The sequence below is a fragment of the Microcaecilia unicolor genome, chromosome 6, assembly GCF_901765095.1.
Source record: "Microcaecilia unicolor chromosome 6, aMicUni1.1, whole genome shotgun sequence".
Lineage (NCBI taxonomy): Eukaryota > Metazoa > Chordata > Amphibia > Gymnophiona > Siphonopidae > Microcaecilia > Microcaecilia unicolor.
Genome location: NC_044036.1, coordinates 111,864,733 through 111,884,041, shown reverse-complemented (window position 1 = coordinate 111,884,041; position 19,309 = coordinate 111,864,733). Strand labels below are relative to the sequence as shown.

At 43.5% G+C, this 19,309-nt stretch overlaps 1 protein-coding gene across 3 annotated transcripts in view; it reads left to right on the top strand.

Moving 5' to 3' along the window:
• CDC14A (cell division cycle 14A) overlaps positions 1-19,309 on the top strand; it is a 282,800-nt gene that overhangs the window by 190,817 nt on the left and 72,674 nt on the right. For all 3 annotated transcript variants that reach the window (XM_030205744.1, XM_030205745.1, XM_030205743.1), the window contains one exon: positions 5,704-5,842. In XM_030205744.1, the coding sequence (XP_030061604.1) occupies positions 5,704-5,842 (139 nt within the window). The remainder of the gene's footprint in view (positions 1-5,703; positions 5,843-19,309) is intronic.

Sequence of the window (19,309 nt, the reverse complement as noted above, 5' to 3'; positions counted from 1 at the left end):
CTTATTTTGCATCCCTTTCCTAGTAATTCCTAGCATCCTGTTTGCATTTTTGGCTGCAACTGCGCACTAGGCAGAAGATTTCAGCATATTGTCTACAATTACACTTAGGGGGTCTTTTACTAAGGAATACATTGGCGTCTTTAGCGTTTAGCGCGCACCTGTTTTTAATGCACGCTAAAAACGCCAGCGCGCCTTAGTAAAACGCCCCCTTAGATCGTTTTCTTGAGTTCTGACTGCTAAGGTAGACCCTAGCATCAGGAAGCTATGATTCGGATAATTCTTCCCAATGTGCATCACTTTGCCTTTGTCCACATTAAATTTCATCTTCCATTTGGATGTCCAGTTTTCTAAGGTCTTCCTGCAATTTTTCACAATCTGCATGTTTTGACAACTTAGAATAGTTTTGTGTCATCTGCAAATTTAATCATGTCACTTGTCATCCTGTTTTCCAGATCATTTATAAATATGTTGAATAGCACCGATCCCAGTACATATCCCTGCAACACTCCACTATTCACCCTCCTCCATTGAGAAAAATGGCCATTTAACCCTATCCTCTATCCAGTTACCAATTCCTAATCCACAGAAGGATATTGCCTCCTATCCCATGACATTTTAATTTTCTCAGGAGTCTCTCATGAGGAACTTTGTCAAAAGCTTTCTGAAAATCTAGATACACTACATCAACTGGCTTACCTTTATCCACATGTTTATTTATACCTTCAAAGAAATGAAGCAGTTTGGTGAGGCAAGACTTCCCTCGGCTGAACCCATGCTCACTCTGTTCCATTAAACCATGTTTGTGTTCCATAATCTTATTCTTTATAATAGTTTCCACTATTTTCCATGGCACTGAAGTCAGGCTTACTGGTTTGTAGTTTCCCGGATCACCCCTGGAACCCTTTTTAAAAATCCACCCTCCAATCTTCAGGTAATCTGTAACTTGTCACTAAAATCATCCATATCACTAATGACAGATTAGCAATTTCATGTTTGAGTTTTTAGTATCCTTGGGTATATGCCATCTGGTCCAGGTGATTTACCACTCTTTAACTTGTCAGTTTGGCTCTTCCAGGTTCACCAAGATTTCAGTTCCTCCACATCACCCTTGAAAACCATTTCCGATACAAGTAGATCTCTATCTTCTTTTGTAAAAAAACGAAGCAAAAAATTCATTCACTCTCTCAGCTATGGCCTTGACCTCCCTGAGTGCGTTGTATGATCTTTCACTGTCTTACAAAATAACTAAAATGTTAAAAAACAAAAATCTAAGTGGAGAAATAAAGACCTCAGATAACATTAATGCCACCAATCTATTGATTACCCAGTCTAAATGTGGCACAGTCCTATCATTAGTCAAAGAAAAAAAAACTCCACTCAAAACCATTAATAACTTTATCATTTTAAATTTATGCAAAAATCAAAACTACAAAACCGTATGCAAATTTTTTAATTATATTAGTTGGGAGACCAAGCAACTTAAGTAAATGGCAAGAAAACATACACATATAGACCCCCCACCCTTATAATATTCAAAATCCCGTATAAAAATTAATGTTCAATTAGCTCAATCATTCATCAGAAATATCATTCCCAAGGTGGGGGTCATATCAACTGTCCCTATTTTTGAACCAAATCCATGCTAAATTTAAAAGTTTTGCAGCTGCTAGAATCTTATTTACCCTTCAAAGGCAAAATTGTTTGTACAATTCACACTGTCATGCCCTCATTCAGTAACACTTCATGCACTGACTTTCCCTACAGTATTTAGTGATGCTTTTTGCACAAAGTTTACTTTTCCAAGAAACAATTTTGACTTGCTGGCTTTTTTTTGTCTGAAAAGTTAATTGAGCATTTGCTGCTTATTGTTTATTTTCCTTGTCCTGTACATGGATATGACACAAAGGGACATAGTTATGGCATATGCTATACAGTCTACTGTATATCTTTATTTTATTGTTTGGTGTCTGCTTTTCCCTTGCCATTTGTACTGTGCAAGTTCGGTTAGCTGCCCAGTAGTTGGGGGAAAATGTTGTAGAAAAACTTAGGGGCCCTTTTACGAAAATGCTGTAGAATCCGGGCTTAACATTGTAATGCAGGTTTTTATCACGTGCTAAAACCAGATTTAAAGCAACACCCTTTGGGGGCGTTCCCTCTGTTTTACTGCAGGTCATGCATTAATGTTGCGATTAGTGCGTGCTACCTTCAGAGAGTTAATTCTAGAGCACTTCCAGCCCCCTGTTTAGGAGGCGCAGTAATGCTTCTGTGTTAACTTGGTCAGCCAGCTAATATGAGCTAAATATAATATGCTAGTTGGCTATTGCTTGTGGCCATGCCATGTCCCCTCAGACAAAAATTCACTAATGTATAGTTTACCGTTTGATATCAGGCAAGCTACCATGTTAAGGGCTTAATGCCCTTTAGTAAAAGGGCCTCTTAGTTTGTCAGAAAAATAATATGCTTTTAAAGGCTTGCATTATCTAGTACTGCAACAGAATCTGTAGTCCACTCACACTCTGTATAAATACGTTGCACTGTGGCCTAGCACAGACAATGGCATCGTTTTCATGAATGTTCCACATTTCAAAGCTATAGGGGACTCTCTAGTTATTATCTTTTGAGATTTGATGGCCAAATCAAATGTGGCCAACCCTTGCAGTGTATGCTCTTGTGCATTCTTGTAATTTTTCTCTCAATTCTGCATACTCTGTGGTGCACTTGCTCTGCAGCTGTTTAAGGCAGTGGGACTCAAAGCCAGCATTCTCAACTCACTCTAACCATTCCCTTGTACTGGTTCCAGTTATTGCCTAATGTGCATGTTGTCCATGCAGTCAATGCTATATGTGGGCTACTTTCAGGATAAAAGGCCAGATAACATTCTTAGATCAACCCCCTGCTGTCAATAAACAAAATGTTAATGAAAGGTTCCCAGGGATGAAATTGATGTGCTATAGTGGTTTATCTTGGCACTCTCCATATTTGGCACTGCTTCTTTGCTTTAATGAAACCGATGAGTTTATTCTGGGCCTGATTCACTAAGGATTTTCTCCACTGCTATCTATCTATCTATCTATAGAAAGAAGAGAAAATCCTTAGTGCCTCTGGTTTCATTAAAGCAAAGCAGCAGCTGTACACCATGCTAACGTATTGGATTTCCTGTGTGTACTTACTCCAGAGCCCATATCAAATCTGAGCATATGATCACTGTTATCAAGCGGCCCCAGCACCATTACCTCCCGTACCAGATCATCCGCTCCACTGATGACTAGGTCTAGAATTTTTCCTCCTCTTGTTGGCTCCTATACCAGCTGCACCATAAAGCAGTCCTTGATTTCGTCAAGGAATTTTACCTCCCTAGCATGCCCTAATGTTACATTTACCCAGTTAATATTGGGATAATTGAAATCACCCATTATTATTGTGTTCCCCAGTTTGTTAGCGTCCCTAATTTCTAATAATATTTCTACATCTGTCTGTTCATCCAGGCCAGGTGGACGGTAGTACACTCCTATCACTATCCTTTTCCCCTTTACACATGGAATTTCAATTCATAGGAATTCCAAGATGTGTTTTGTGCCCTTTCAATCCATAGGGATTCCAAGATGTGTTTTGTGCCCTTTCAATCCATAGGGATTCCAAGATGTGTTTTGCATCCCGCAGAATTTTCATTCTATTTGATTCAAGGCCCTCCTTAACATACAATGCTACCCCTCCACCAATTCGATCCATCCTATCACTACGATATAATTTGTACCTTGGTATTATAGTGTCCTACTTGTTATCTTCCTTCCACCAGATCTGAGAGATGCCTATTATATCTATCTTTTCATTTAGTGCAACATATTCTAATTTTCCCATCTTATTTCTTAGGGTTCTTGCATTCGCATATAGACATTTCAAACTTTGTTTGTTGTTCCTATTTAGATCTTGCTTAGCAGTTGACAGTGATAATTTGCAGTTACATAGAATTGTTCCCAAAATATCTCACCTTGGTCACATATGCAGAATATGGATAGAACTTCACCTAATACAGAATACAACGTTTGCAACTTCAAAGCGTGTAGGCAAAAACTGACTTGGAAACTCTCACACCAGCTGCAGCATTAAAATAAATAAATATATATATATATAATGATTATCTTTATACGAGGGGTTTTCAATCTAGTCCTCAGGGCACACCTAACCAGTCAGCTTTTCAGGATACCTACAATGAATATACATGAGACAGATTTGCATGCAATGGAGGTAGTAGTGAATGTACATCTACCTCACCCATATTCATTGTGGGTATTCTGAAAACCTGACTGGCTGTGTGTGTCGAAAAACCCTGCTGTATATGGAGTGGAGGAGTGGCCTAGTGGTTAGGGTGGTGGACTTTGGTCCTGGGGAACTGAGGAACTGAGTTCGATTCCCAGCACAGGCAGCTCCTTGTGACTCTGGGCAAGTCACTTAACCCTCCATTGCCCACCGCATTGAACCTGCCATGAGTGGGAAAGCGCGGGGTACAAATGTAAAAAAAAAAAAAAAAAACCAACAGGCAACAGCACTGAATATATGTAAAATGCAGCCATTTTCTGAAGCTCTATTTATAGTGACCATATTCAGCCACTACCCATTTGTGACCGTCTCTGGGAAAACATTCCTAAAGCACCAGAAACTTTAGTCATGTTCAGTGATGTACATAGGTTGGCTGCCACCCAGGGTGGGTCGCCACTGCGCCCCCCCCCCTTCTCGGTGCATCACCAACCTCCCCCTCCTCTGAAGCACATCATCTTCACTACGTGGGGGGTTCATGGAGCAGTTGCACAGCTGTCGGCTCCGCTGGTCCTCTGCCCCAGAATAGGAAGTAACGTCAGAAGGGGCAGAGAACCGGCGGAACCAACAGCTGTGCGACTGCTGCGTGCACCCCCTTGCTGGCTGCACCCGGGGGCAGACTGCTCCCACCACCCTGTCCTTGGTACGCTAGAGATCATGTTTTCCTAGAGCCAGTCACATATAGTTCCAAGCGGCTTGACGTCTGATTGCTTTCTTTCAAGCTTAAATGAAACCACTTGGCTATGCAAATAGGGGTTAAATATTGTCACATTACGCCTACTTAGTTGTTCTGTATGGTACTGTCCGGATAGTGCTGAGACAGAGGGATTTTTACTGGTTCTCTCCTGATGGTGTCATTAAACCAGTGGATGGCAGACTTACATGTTTAGTTGCAGCCACTAAACATGTTTCATTGCCATACAACTACCTGAGTAAATCCTAAATAAGTACATCTGTAAATATAGCTTCACTTAAGGTATTATCTTGCCCTGACTGCTTTGATTTTTCTTTCATTTTTAAACAAAAATTCCTTGATGCTTTACCAGCACTGCATTTCTACTATATGCTGTCTCCTCAGTCACTTGCTGCTGAACCTTGGGTCCTTCATGAAGTTGACAAAAGAGGCACAGTGACTCTCTGAAGGTCAGACACAAGTTCTGAAAGCCTCAGTTGTGGGGGAGGGAGGGGTCAATGTCCTGCCACCTACTTACTAGGCATAGGAAGACCCTGGCCAAACTAGGAAGATTTGGCTTTCCATTAGAAAAAAAGTGTGCTACCAGCCCTGCTGGATGTTTGTACTGAGGTGAACATTTGTTAGAGTTCATTGTGTGAATTTTTAAAAATTAATTTTTTTAAAATTCTCCTTCCTTGGTTGCTCCCGTGCTGTAGCTGGTCTGGGAAGAACTGGGTCCTTGATAGCCTGCTATATAATGAAGCACTACAGATTCACACATGCTGAAACCATTGCTTGGATTCGAATATGTCGTCCAGGATCTATTATAGGACCTCAACAGCACTTTCTGGAAGAGTAAGTATAGTGATGTGATATCCTAAGTGAAAGACTGATGGGACCTACTAACAACTGTGGCAACTCATGCGGTACTCTAGGTGTACAGGGTATTTGATGAATCATTTACAGAGCTAGCACCCAGTGGCCAAAGCAAGGACAAGAAAAGATAACCTATATGACTCACAAAACTGGCTAGACTGAAAAACTCCAATATAAAGCTGAATATAATTAGAACAACCTTAAGGTTGAAATGGAAGTGGTGTCAATTTGAAAACTTTTTTTTGATTTGTTTATAGTGGAGAAAAAGACCTCAATAGTCAATGCATGGCAATATGACAATCAATATATTTAATGCCAGCATTTCATTGACTCCGTTATTTTCACTACCGGTGTCACATGAGTGAAGGATGCCATAGTTTAAGGTATCGTGGTTTCCCATAAGTTACTTGGCCCTCTGACGAAGCCAGATTTCAGAGTGAAACGGAGAGCCCCATTGGGCAATATAGCACAAGCTAAGTAACATTTTTCTGTTTAAGCAAGACACAAACATCACGATCCAGTTTTTTATGACCAATGAAAATAACGGAGTCAATGAAATGCTGGCATTAAATATATTGATTGTCATGCTTTGACTATTGAGGTCTTTTTCTCCACTATAAACAAATAAAAAAAAAAGTTTTCAAATTGACACCACTTCCATTTCAACATTAAGGTTGTTCTAATTATATTCAGCTTTATATTGGTGTATTTACCACGGCTTTTGCTGAATTTTTTTGTCTAGTACTACCTAGACTGAAAAACTTCCATTGATGCCCATTCTGTAGTGTTGTGCATTCAGCAGAATATAACCTTGACATTAGAAGTTATATTGTCAAATCTTTTAGGCTTTTGGGCTCATTTTCGAAAGAGAAGGACGCCCATCTTTCGACATAAATTGGAAGATGGGTGTCCTTCTCACAGGGTCGTTCAAATCGGTATAATCGCAAGCCGATTTTGGACGTCCCCAACTGCTTTCCATCGTAAGAGGGCATATCAGAGGCGTAGTGAAGGTGGCACTTGGGCATGCCTAGCACTTGGACGTCCTCGACCCATAATCGAAAGAAACAAGGATGTCCCTGACGAACACTTGGATGACTTTACCTGGTCGTGTTTTTCTTACAACCAAGGCACAAAAAGGTGCCCGAAATGACCAGGTGACCACCAGAGAGAATCGGGGATGACCTTCCCTTACTCCCTCAGTGGTCACTAACCCCCTCCCACCCTCAAAAAACATCTTTCAAAATATTTTGTGCCAGCCTCAGATGTTGTACTCAGGTCCATCACAGCAGTATGAAGGTACCTGGAGCAGGTTTAGTGGGCACAGTGCACTTCAGGCAGGTGGACCCAGGCCCATCCTCCCCTACGTTTGTGGAGGAAACAGCGAACCCTCCAAAACCCACCAGAAAACCCACTGTACTCACATCTAGGTGCCCCCCTTCACCCGTAAGGGCTATTGCAGTGGTGTACAGTTGTGGGCTTTGGGGGGGGGGGGGTTGGCGGGGGGGCTCAGCACATAAGGTAAGGGAGCTATGTACTTGAGAGCAATTTATGAAGTCCCCTAGGGTGCCCGGTTGGTGTCCTGGCATGTCAGGGGGACCAGTGCACTAGAAATGCTGGCTCCTTCCACGACCAAATGGGTTGCATTTGGTCATTTCTGAGATGGACGTCCTTGGTTTCCATTATCGCCGAAAATCAGAAATGTTCATGTCTAGGGACGACCATATTTAAGGATTTGTACGTCCCTGACGGTATTTTTCGAAACGAAAGATGGACGTCCATCTTGTTTCTAAAATATGGGTTTCCCCGTCTCTGGATCGGGACATTTTGCTGGTGAGTTATACATCTGCAGATAAGCCTGATATGATTCCTTTGAAATCATGTCTTGTTGCAGTTTCACAATGACTTATGGACCACCATTTGATTTTTGAATATTAATAAAACCAAAGTCTGTTGGATTCCTGGTCACATATCATGTCCTTCATTTCTCCTAGTCTTATTTGGCCATCCTATTTATTAGGATTTTTTTTTAAGCTGCCTATTTGAAGGAATTCACTTAAGGCGGTGTACAGTAAGAATACATCAAACATGAGCAATAGGCAATTACAGCAGTAAAAATATTTCAGTAACAATACAAAGTATGGCATAGTATACTACTTACAATGTCAACACAATGCATAATAGAACATTTTAATTGATAGTGAAGGGTAAAGCAAAGATGATACATATAGGTAGTAGAGTAAGAAGAGTTAGAAAGTATGGTGATTAATTTAAAGAAAGTTGCACATGAGGTCAGAGATGGTTTAATATTATCTCAGTAGGGCAGGAATGGATAAACATGTCCTGCTGCAGTATGTGCAGTCTTAAATTACTTTAAATATCTTGGGGATGTTATTAACTTTTTATTGTCATTTATCAGGTTTCTGAGGTAGTGAAGAAAGATTTTTGTGTGCTTTGTCAACTTTGTTCCATTCGGCAATATTTTGATGAGGCAGCGTTACATACACCACTTCATGCGTTGTTGATATCTAAGTAGGACTATGGCAACGTGACTTACCCCGGGATTTGTCGGTACTCTTTAGTGTCTACAGACACTCCAAAATGCAGCAAATTTGTTGGACAGAGTTCGCTAGTATGATCATGTGTTGCCTCTATTTGTTTGTTATCATTGGCTTCCAGTTTGTTATATGATAATGTTTAAGTTTCTTACTTTAAATGAAATTCAGTAGGTAGGAGTAGATCTCTTAGTGGAGGCCAAAGTAATCAGCATAAAAATGTCCCAGCGCTAATGAATATTCAAATACATACTTAAATAACATATTCTATCATACCACATGAACCTCAGTGGCAGCTTGTTTCACACGAGCAATTGTTCGTGACTCGCCTTAATCTTCATAGACTCAAACTACTATTTTTCAGATAAGTACAATTTATGGTAAAAAATCTAAGAAGATTAATTTTGAATTTGAAATTTGATAATAATAAAGGTTATCACATCACAAGTAGTTTGAGCCTATGAAGATCAAGGCGAGTCACGAAAAGTTGCTCGTGTGAAGTGATTCACCACTAAGGCTCATGTGATTTGATAGAGTATGTTATTTAAATATGTATTGTGTTCATTAGTGCTGGGTTGTTGTTTTGCTAAGATTCTTACTTTGACACATAAAGCCTTATATGAACAATGCCCATCTTATCTGGTGACTTTAATTTATTTCTGTGTACTTGGAAGATCTCTTCGTTTTGCTCCTTCCATGTCTTGCCTAGTTTCTACTAGAGAACATGCCTTTTTTTTGTCTCACTCCTACTTTTTGGAATTGGCTATCTGTGCCCCTTTGGACTAAGGGCTCTTACAAGAAATTTAAGACTCTTGGGGCTCCTTTTACTAAGCGGTGGTAAGCCCAACGTGGGCTTACCATTCGCTGTACAGGAAGTACCGCCGGGCTACCACAGCAGCCCGGTGGTAATTCCCACCCCTAGCACCCCATCATTTCTGATGCTACAAAAATGTATTAATTTTTGTAGCGCCGGTGTGTACCCAACGGTGCAGCACTGCCCGGTTAACGCGGGAGCCTTTACCGTTACATCAGTGGGTGGCGGTAAGGGCCCCCTCCTTAAAGTGGCCAGGCGGCAAGTGCTTTACTTGCCACCCAGCCATTTCCTATAGGAAGACAAGACTTCACTTTTACCAGCTGCGGTAAAAGGGGGCCTCGGTGCACGTGTAAAACAGGTGCCAACACCAGCACCCGCCCCTTTTTGCCGCAGCTTGGTAAAAGGGGCCCTCAGAAACTTATTTTTTTAACAGGCTTTTGGGGCAGCATCTTAGAATGCCACTTTGACCTGAGGGTACCTGTGACTGGTTGTGACTCACTTGGAGTGTATACGCTTTCCTATTAGAGTTTTATTTGTTTTTTACCTTGTTGTTTTGTATGATGTACACCGGTTTGATCTTTGCGGATTTGGCATTGTGGGCCTTATTCTATAAAGGTTATGCTCCTAAATTTATGCACCTAAAATTTATGTTCTTAAATTTATGCATTTAAAATTTATGAGCATAATTTACACTCCTAAATTTATGTCCCTACATTAGGAACATAAATTTAGGAGGATAACCTTTATAGAATAAGGCCCTACATCCAGATTTAAATAATAATAATAATACGCTAATTTGAACTTTCTAGAATCCTGCCAGGTACTTGCAACCTTGATTGACTATTACAAAAAAATCAGTCACCTCATAAATAGCATTTCTGTATGGCATTAATAGAAAAGATAGAATAAAGTGAGAGGAAATAAACCAGGATGGCAGCATAAAAAGTGTCAGTCACAGAATAACTAGGCTATTATGCTATCCTTGGTCATACCAAAGGCTCATCTTTTTTTTTTTTTTTTAAGGTGAAAAAAGTATTTTTGTGTTTCTGTCTTTGAGTAATGGGGTCAGTATGTTTTACATGTATGATCTGTTCATTGTGGGCTGTTGATTGAGCTTTGAGCTATAAAATCTGTTGCATTATCTTTGATCCTTTATTGCTTAGATCTGTTATTTTAATACATATTAACCCACATGGCCAGATAGAACAGCTCCTTTTATCTTCTTTTTGTCCTCTTGTTCCATTTTCTAGTAAATGAGCCTCTATTCAACAAGCTTAGCACTAGATACCTCTTTGCAGTGGCGTAGGAAGAGGGGGGCGGGAGGGGCGGTCCGCCCCGGGTGCACGTGCTCGGGGGGTGCCGGGCCCGCTGGTTCCCTGCTCTCTCTGCCCCGGAACAGGTTACTTCCTGTTCCGGGGCAGAGAGAGTAGGGAACCAGCGGGGTCGACGCAGCTCCGAGTGACGTGCACTCGGGGCGGATCGGCCCTCCCGCAGGTAAGAATGCGGTCCGGGGGGGGGGGGGGTTGCGCCGCAGAGGGGGGGGGGGGTCTCGCTATGCTGCACCCAGGGGGGGTGCGCAGCGGCGACCTGCCCCAGGTGCCATTAGCCCTCGCTATGGCACTGCCTCTTTGCAGTCCTCAGAGCACAGTTTAAGAGAGTGTTGCCACTTCAGAACAACTCTACAGATTCTTAGTTCTTTTGCCCCCTTTCTTGATCTCGTTCCTAGATATCTTTTTTTTGGTCCTGATATATTTTGTATGTTTATGTTAAAATATGTGAAAAGATAAGGGTGTGCGTTTTGTTTCTTAAAATCATACCCTCATGTTGTATTTATGTGTTGCCAGAATAATACCTGTTTAGGCATGAATCATAATGGTGTGAATGACTCAGAGTAGTTAAAACATTAAGCTCCAATATGTCCTCAGTAATGAGAGAAAAAATTTCACCACAAATAAGCTTTTTCTGATCTTGTTTGTTAAAGGCCAACTGAATTATATATAAAACATTTTTTTATAGTAATGTTGCTTTAAGGTAGAGGTGCACGCTGTAGACTGAAAGATTAAGGGAGAACCAGAGCTCACTGGACTATAGAACCGCTCTCAGGGCTGGTATTTGTGAAGAAGCTGAGAGTTGGCATGGAGAGCTACACTGAGTAGGAGGAGAGAAAAGGGTTAAGCACTGATAGGATGAGGAGCAGAGATGACATCTGAAGAAGGAAGATAGTTCATGACCTACTTTCCCTCTTCCTCTTCCTCCTCCTCCCTAACCTCTGGTGGGAAATGAGCTTGGCAGCAGGTCTCATTTCATCCCCCAGCACCCTGCTACATACAATAGCAAGTTATTTTTACTTGATGTCATTTATGAGAAACCACTCTTACTAGATGCCAAACCAAATGTGACTTGACTTTTTGGGCTGCATCCTTCGACTTGCTGTATGGGAACCTAGATATTAATCACATAACACTTTCCCTCACCAATTGTTTGTTGTAATTTTATTGCTGCTCTTTCACCAGGTAAAACTGTATGGTACAGAAAGCCATTATGTGTAGGCATGAGCCAGTATTGCCACATGTCACAGCTTAAAATTGTAGTACTGGCTAGAGTTTTTAATGTAGCAACTTTTCCTCTGTCTTGAAATGATTGCTTCCATTTGTGTTCTTGCTTCTAGGTCTCTTATTATTTTTTGTCCAAGAATACATTATGGTAAACAAAGATTATCTCTCTCTCTCTCTCTCTATTTCACAAGTATTTGTAGTTTTACAAAACAAGAATCAGTCAAAGTCATGTAGCATTTGTGTGTGGCATTAATATAGAATAGGATAAAGTGAGGGGTAAGGAGCCAAGATGGCAGCATGAGCTGAGGTGCTAATTAGTCAGTGTCTGCCTTTACTCTTTTTTTCGTGATGTTCTGCATTGATATGGCTCCTAAAATGAAGGGTTGGGTTAGAATGTATCTTTTGAAGTTAAGTGGCTGGAGAAACCAAGATTGATTGCTTCCTCAGCCTAGCTTCCATTTTGAGTGGGGCTGAGAATTCCTACTATGAAGGAGCATTGACTCCATTGGGAAAGGAAGAGTCTCTTGGCTCTTGTGACACATTGATGCTGCTAGCCTCAAAGTGCATGGTATTCCTGCCAAAGTTCTGGTGAGCAATGATGTTCTGTCAGGTCTGTAGAGGGCAGGAGCGGTTGCAGTTGAACTGCCTAGGAAGTTCAAATGGAGGAAACTGGCAGAGCTCCCGACTTGAGAGAGGTAGCTTGAAGTTGGTTTACTGAGTTTAACAGCTGTGGGAGACCTTGCAGAGTGATATGGTCAATGGTACTTTGGCCCCTCTGTCATCTAAACCCCTAGTGGCAACTTTGTGGTCTGTTTGGGAGATTCTGGTGAAGTTAAATGCTTCCATATCTAAATGTTCTTCAGATGTAAGTTTTATGGTTCAGTCTGTTGGGACATTGGCTCAGGAGCAAAATGCCACCTCTAAGGACCATCAAGTGAGGTTGGAAGCTCTGGAAAAAACAGGATAGGGAAATAATAGTCTAGTTAATAGTCTAGCTCAAGACATATGGAGAACTATGAGGTGTGTTGAATCTCTGTTTATGAAACTTCCCACAACTGATAGGACTGTCTTTTTGTGATATTAAAAAAAAAAAAATAAAGTTGATGGAAGTGCTCATTTACCAACCGAGGCACTGCTGCCTGTTGAGGTATTTCCTTCCAAGAGGGAAGCATGGAACAGCAAGAATTAACCCCATCGACAGCTGATAATTTGGAGCATTGGCGCCAACTCCGTGGGTGCTGTGGGTGCTCGAGCACCCCCAATATTTCCCCGCCAGAATCGGAAGTTCCCCAGGAGCCAGCCCGCTGCCCGACCTCTTCTTCCACTCCCTCAACAGTCCTTCGCCTGCCCCTCGCCTTCCTGCATGTTGCCCATAACTTAAAAGTCATCTTACCGGGGGCCCGGCGGCAGTAGTAGTGAAAGGCGAGCCGGCACTTCAGCCTGCCTTCCCTTCTCGTTGCTCTCAGCTCTGCCTGTGGTTCTGCCCTTGCAGAAACAGGAAATGAGGGCGGGAGCAGAGGCAGAGCTGAGAGCAACGAGAAGGGAAGGCAGGCTGAAGTGCCGGCTCGCCGAGCCTGCTAGTGCTCGCCTTTCACTACTGCTGCCGCCGGGACCCCTGGTAAGATGACTTTTAAGTTATGGGTGGCATGCAGGAAGGCGAGGGGGCAGGCGAAGGACTGTTATGGGAGTGGGAGAAGAGGTCGGGCTGGAACTTGAGTCGGAGGGGGGTCTGGAACTCGGAGAGAGGGAGGGGGGTCTGGAACTCAGAGGGGGGGTCTGGAACTCAGAGGGGGGTCTGGAACTCAGAAGGAGGGAGGGAGGGATTGGGGTCTGTATCTGTGAGGAGAGGGGGGCTGGAACTCTGAGGAGGGGGGGCCTGGAACTCTGAGGGGAGGGCGAGGAGAGGAGGAGAGGGGGGGCGAGGAGAGGGGGAGGAGGGGGAGAGGGCGGGGAGGGGGAGAAATGCACCACCTGTAAAAAAAAAAAAAATTAATTAAGCACCCCCAATCATTTTGAAAAGTTGGCTCCTATGATTTAGAGGCGTAGTCTAGTGAGTAGAGCAGCAGGCTGAGAATCGTGGAAACCAGTATTTACCGTATTTTTCGGACTATAAGACGCACTTTTTTCCCCCAAAATTTGGGAGGAAAATGGGGGGTGCGTCTTATAGTCCGAAGGTAGATTTGGCTGGCTGGCTGGCCGCCCGCCCGCCCTCCGAGTTCGGGATCAATTCTCGGTGGCCATTTTGAATCTCGCCGAGACCGTCAGGCTGCATACAGGAGGATGGAGAGCAGGGAAGATCACGTGACGTGAGTAGGGAGAAGTGGTGACAGGGCCGGGGGGAGGGCGATCCCGAACTCGGACAAGACGCACCGGAGCACCTAGGTTTTAGAGGAGGGAAAAAGGAAAATTTTTTTTCCTATTTCCCTCCTCTAAAACCTAGGTGCGTCTTATGGTCCGGTGCGTCTTATAGTCCGAAAAATACGGTAGTTCCTGCTGATGGACTTTGTGGTGATGGGCTTTGCTTAAACCTCCACTGCCTTAGGTGCAAACTTAAATAGTGAGCCCTCCAGAGACAGGGAAATACCTACTATACCTGAATATAAGCCACCTTGAACTATCACTGAAAAGATGTGAGCTGAATCCATCTTCCTTGGAGTTATCAAGGATAGAAGCCCAGGGAAGGGGCACCTTGCTGGTGTCTCATGGGTTTTCTTTTTTTAGTAAGATCTCAGTAGACCTGTTCTATATTTCAAAGGTTCCCCAGCTCTCTCCCCCCCCCCCCCCCCCCCCCCAAATAAATAAATAAATGAAGACTGTGGCTGTTTCCTGATATGGCAAGAGTTACTCAAGTTAAACGGAACCTTTTTGTGGCAGTTCAGCAAGAGTCTGTTTCTCTTGGTGCAAACTTTTTCTTGCAATATTCTTGCAAATGTATAAGTATGCTGAATTTAAATACCTATTTTCTTTACTCTGGTATAATCATGATTTTTCCCTTGATCCTGAAAAAAATTCACAGCTCTTCCCTCGGAGGAAGAGGGTGTAACAAGGGTTCTATTTTGGTTATGATAGCCTTGTTTAATGCCACTATTTGTAATATATAATTGCAATGTAGTTTTTGTTTGTCCTCTCATTTTCTTTCTTATTCCCTTCCCAATTTATTGTGGTCTGATTTATAAAGACTCCAGTATGATTGAGTGGTGATTATGGTCAGTACCTTGTTGGTGGATTTCTTGTATTCTGTTAGCACGGGCGCTTCCAACAATGTTGCTTTTGCAAGTATACCTAGTAAACTATTAATCTGTAATTTAAAAAAATAAATAAAGACAGAATATCTACATCAGAAGAGCATAAAGGGAAAAAATAATGTTCATACAAATACAGAATACTCCATAAAAATATGTTTAAGAAGTGTGATAAAATGGATAAAATTGAACATCATGATATTGGGGATTTCCAAAAATATCAATGTTTTCAGTCTGGTTCATTTCAATAATAGCAAGATCTTCATGGATAATAGACTGTGATGTGGTCCAATCTGTCTGCCAGTGTCTAAATGTAAATTTCATGATGAGACCAAAGTTAGGAAACTAAATAGCTCTTATACAGATCGGTTAATCACCATTGTTTCAGGAAGAAATATCAGTCCAAGGAAAGTCAGCAAAGCAAAGATGACTTCAAAAAGAGGAAAGGAAATGAAGGAAAATGGAAAATATTTCTAAATTACTCGGTGAATGAGCAAGCAAACACATGGTAATGAAGGATGATAATGAAAGTGATGGGTGTTCTGTCTCCTCATTTGTTAGGTATTGGCAGTCAGATCCCTGAGTATATCACTGTTGCATTTGCAAACGACTGTGTTTCTATAAATATTAATTCAGTCCTGTTTTTGTTGTTGATATGCTCTTCTGATGCTAATATTCCATTTTCTTATGTGTTAATGCTGTTAAATATCTATTTAGGCTGTGCGGTGCCAATTGCATGATGATTATTTTTTGGAAAATATCTCTTTAGTAAGCATTTTGTACCCTTCATTTCTTCTGTTTCTGTTTTTGGATTTTCTTTTGATCTCTTTATATTTCTAGTATATTTTATTCCCTATAGTTTAGCATTTTTTGTGACAGAGAGGTATTGTGCTTTCATTGTATGCATTTACATAATTTAAAAAACCCTCCCTGAGTGGTTTCTGTATCTGTTTGTATTTAGGTTTGTGTTAGTGGGATCCCCTGCATCGGACTAGAGCTTGCCTAAGGGTATCTGACACCCTAGGCCAGAGTTTCTCAACCCAGTCTTCTGGGAACTCTAAGCCAGTCTGGTTTTCAAGACATCCACAATGAATATGCATGAGATACATTTGCATATAGTGGAGGTGATACATGCAGATTTATTTCATGCATATTCAGGCCCGTGCCAAGGGTCTGTGCCGCCCCCCCGCAGACGAACAGTTGGCGCCCCCCCCCCCCCGCAGATGAACAGTTGGCGCGCCTCCCCCTCCCCCCCCCCCGTGAAGATGATCGCGGTGCGCCCTGGGGGCCTTTAAATCTTTTACTTGCAGTCGCAGCAGCGTCTGTGAAAGCGGAGCGCTGCCGACGTCTCCCTTCCCTTCGCGCTGTTGGTTCCCTCAGTGTCCCGCCTTCTTCTGACGTCAGAAGAAGGCGGGACACTGAGGGAATCAACAGCGTGAAGGGAAGGGAGACATCGGCAGCGCTCCGCTTTCACAGACGCTGCTGCGACTGCAAGTAAAAGATTTAAAGGCCTCGGCGGCACGGGGCGAGGGTAAGCACCGCGGCGGCGCCCTCCAGAGGTGGGCGCCCTCCTGCGGTGCTTACCCCGCTTACCGCATCGGCACGGCCCTGTGCATATTCATTGTGGATATCTTGAAAACCAGGTTGGCTTGGGGTTCCTGGAAGACTGGATGGAGAAACCTTGCCCTAGGCAAATCTTAAGCCATGCATCTCCCCCCCTACCCCCCCCCCCCCCCCCAACAGTCCCATTTCTCATCTCACTTTCCCAACACCAATAAACCAGCAACTCCTATCTTCCCTTTGCTACCCCCAACAGTCCAGCATCTCTCGTTCTCCTCCCTATCCACCTACCCATTCAGCAAGCCAGCTCCCTCCCCCCTTTTCTCTTCTTTGTGCTGCTGCCGCTACTCTCCTGTTTCCAGTGCAGAAAAGGAAAGTGAATTCAACAGTAGTGCAGAGCCTTGAAGCACTGTTATGCCCTGTCCCCACTGACACAGGACTTTCGGTTGGAAGGGGTGGGGCAGGACACAACTACACTTAAACATGAACCTGGGTTTTAGGGCCCAGTGCCAACTGTGAATTCAACTTCCAGTTGACTCCAGAAGATGGTGGGCAGTGGCAGCAGCAGTATCAGTGTAAGGGGAGGGGGAGTTATATTTGCTGTTGCATTGCTTAATGGTGTCTCTGGCATCCAAATAGCTTGCTAATGAAACAGTGATATACTCAGGGATCTGACTCCAAGATAAGGCCTCTTGGAGAGATGAGTAGTCATTCAGGCATCTCCCCTTGCAAATATCGCAAGAGGAAGACAGCCTGCCAGTGATAGTGAAATTTACCTTGATATCAGGAAAGGACTCCCTGATTAGAAAACTTAAAGGTTCTCTAGCCATAACACTGTTGGGAAACTGTGGGGTACAAATGAGATAAATAATGACCACATCTTCAAGCTGGGAATTGATGACCAACAAGTGGACAGAGGAATAATCACCTCCAGACTAACTAGCCCCTAACAATAGAAGAAATCCCGTTCTCTCCCCCTCAGTGGTTCGCAGTTCTCTCACCCTCAGAGGACCACAGTTTTGGCATCAGATGGAGTGATGAAATTGGTTCCTCTTCAAGGCTCTAGCTGTACACAGGAATCCCCCTGGTTAGTATCAGGTATAGTCTGACAAGTCCTTCCCTGCACAGGCAGCTGGATTCTCAGTCTGGTAGAAGCCGTAAATCAGCTCTTCCGTGTACTGAACTTAGCACAGAAAGATATAGTTCATAGACATTACTGACAATTCAGTCCTTCTCCGATGAGAGCTGCATGTGCTATCAGGTCTTCTCTTCTGGTCCTCCAGTCCAAACTCTCCACCAAGCCAAGTGTTGACTCTGCCCTAGTGGTCCACAGGTGACTATCCTGGACCAATCAGAACTCATATACTTCTGTTCAGCAGGTGATATACAGTCACAAATAATGGGGGGTCCTTGAGCTTTCAGATGGTCCACCTTATCAGGAGGTGGTACAGGATGCCTTGCTAACAAGGTAGGTAATGAGGATTATCTCATTCCCGTGTTTCTGTGAAACTCTGTCCTCCGCATCTTTGCACACGATAGACTGGAAGGGCTAGTGTGGCTGGACAGCATGTCCTTGGATGATGTCAGCTAGCACATTGCTTCCAGGAAGTCATGCAGAATCCGTGATGGTATTGTTCAGAAAAGATGGTTCATGCCCTACTCAGGCCTAAAAAAGGTGAGATACAGGAGATACCCCTACAGCAGGAAGAAGAGAAAAAAGAGGAGGTGAGGTCCAGAATTCCTGTTCTGCTGCTAGCACACTAGCAGGGGCATTTTCGAAAGAGAAGGGCACCCATCTTCCGACACAAATCGGGAGATGGGCGTCCTTCTCCCAGGGTCACCCAAATCGGCATAATCGAAAGCCGATTTTGGGCACCCTCAACTGCAGTCCGTCGCGGGGATGACCAAAGTTCATGGGGGCGTGTCGGAGGTGTAGCGAAGGCAGGACTGGGGCGTGCTTAAGAGATGGGCGTCCTCGGCCGATAATAGAAAAAAGAAGGGCGTCCCTGACGAGCATATGGCCGACTTTACTTGGTCCATTTTTTTTCACGACCAAGCCTTAAAAAGGTGCCCGAACTGACCAGATGACCTCCCCTTACTTCCCCAGTGGTCACCAACCCCCTCCCACCCTAAAAACATTTTTTAAAAAATGTTTTGCCAGCCTCTATGCCAGCCTCAAATGTCATACCCAGCTTCATGACAGCAGTATGCAGGTCCCTGGAGCAGTTTTAGTGGGTGCAGTGCACTTCAGGCAGGCGGACCCAGGCCCATCCCCCCCCATCTGTTACACTTGTGCTGGTAAATGTGAACCCTTCAAAACCCACCCGAAACCCACTGTACCTACATATAGGTGCCCCCCTTCACCCCTTAGGGCTATGGTGGTAGTGGTGTACAGTTGTGGGGAATGGGTTTGGGGGGTTGGGGGGCTCAGCACTGAAGGTAAGGGAGCTATGCACCTGGGAGCAATTTGTGAAGTCCACTGCAGTGCCCCCTAGGGTGCCTGGTTGGTATCCTGGCATGTGAGGGGGACCAGTGAACTACGGATGCTGGCTCCTCCCACGACCAAATACCTTGGATTTGGTCGTTTTTGAGATGGGCATCCTTGGTTTCCATTATCACCGAAAATCGGGGACGACCATCTCTAAGGTCGACCATCTCAACATTTAGGTCGACCATCTCTAAGGTCGACCTAAATGTTGAGATTTAGGCGTCCCCGACCGTAT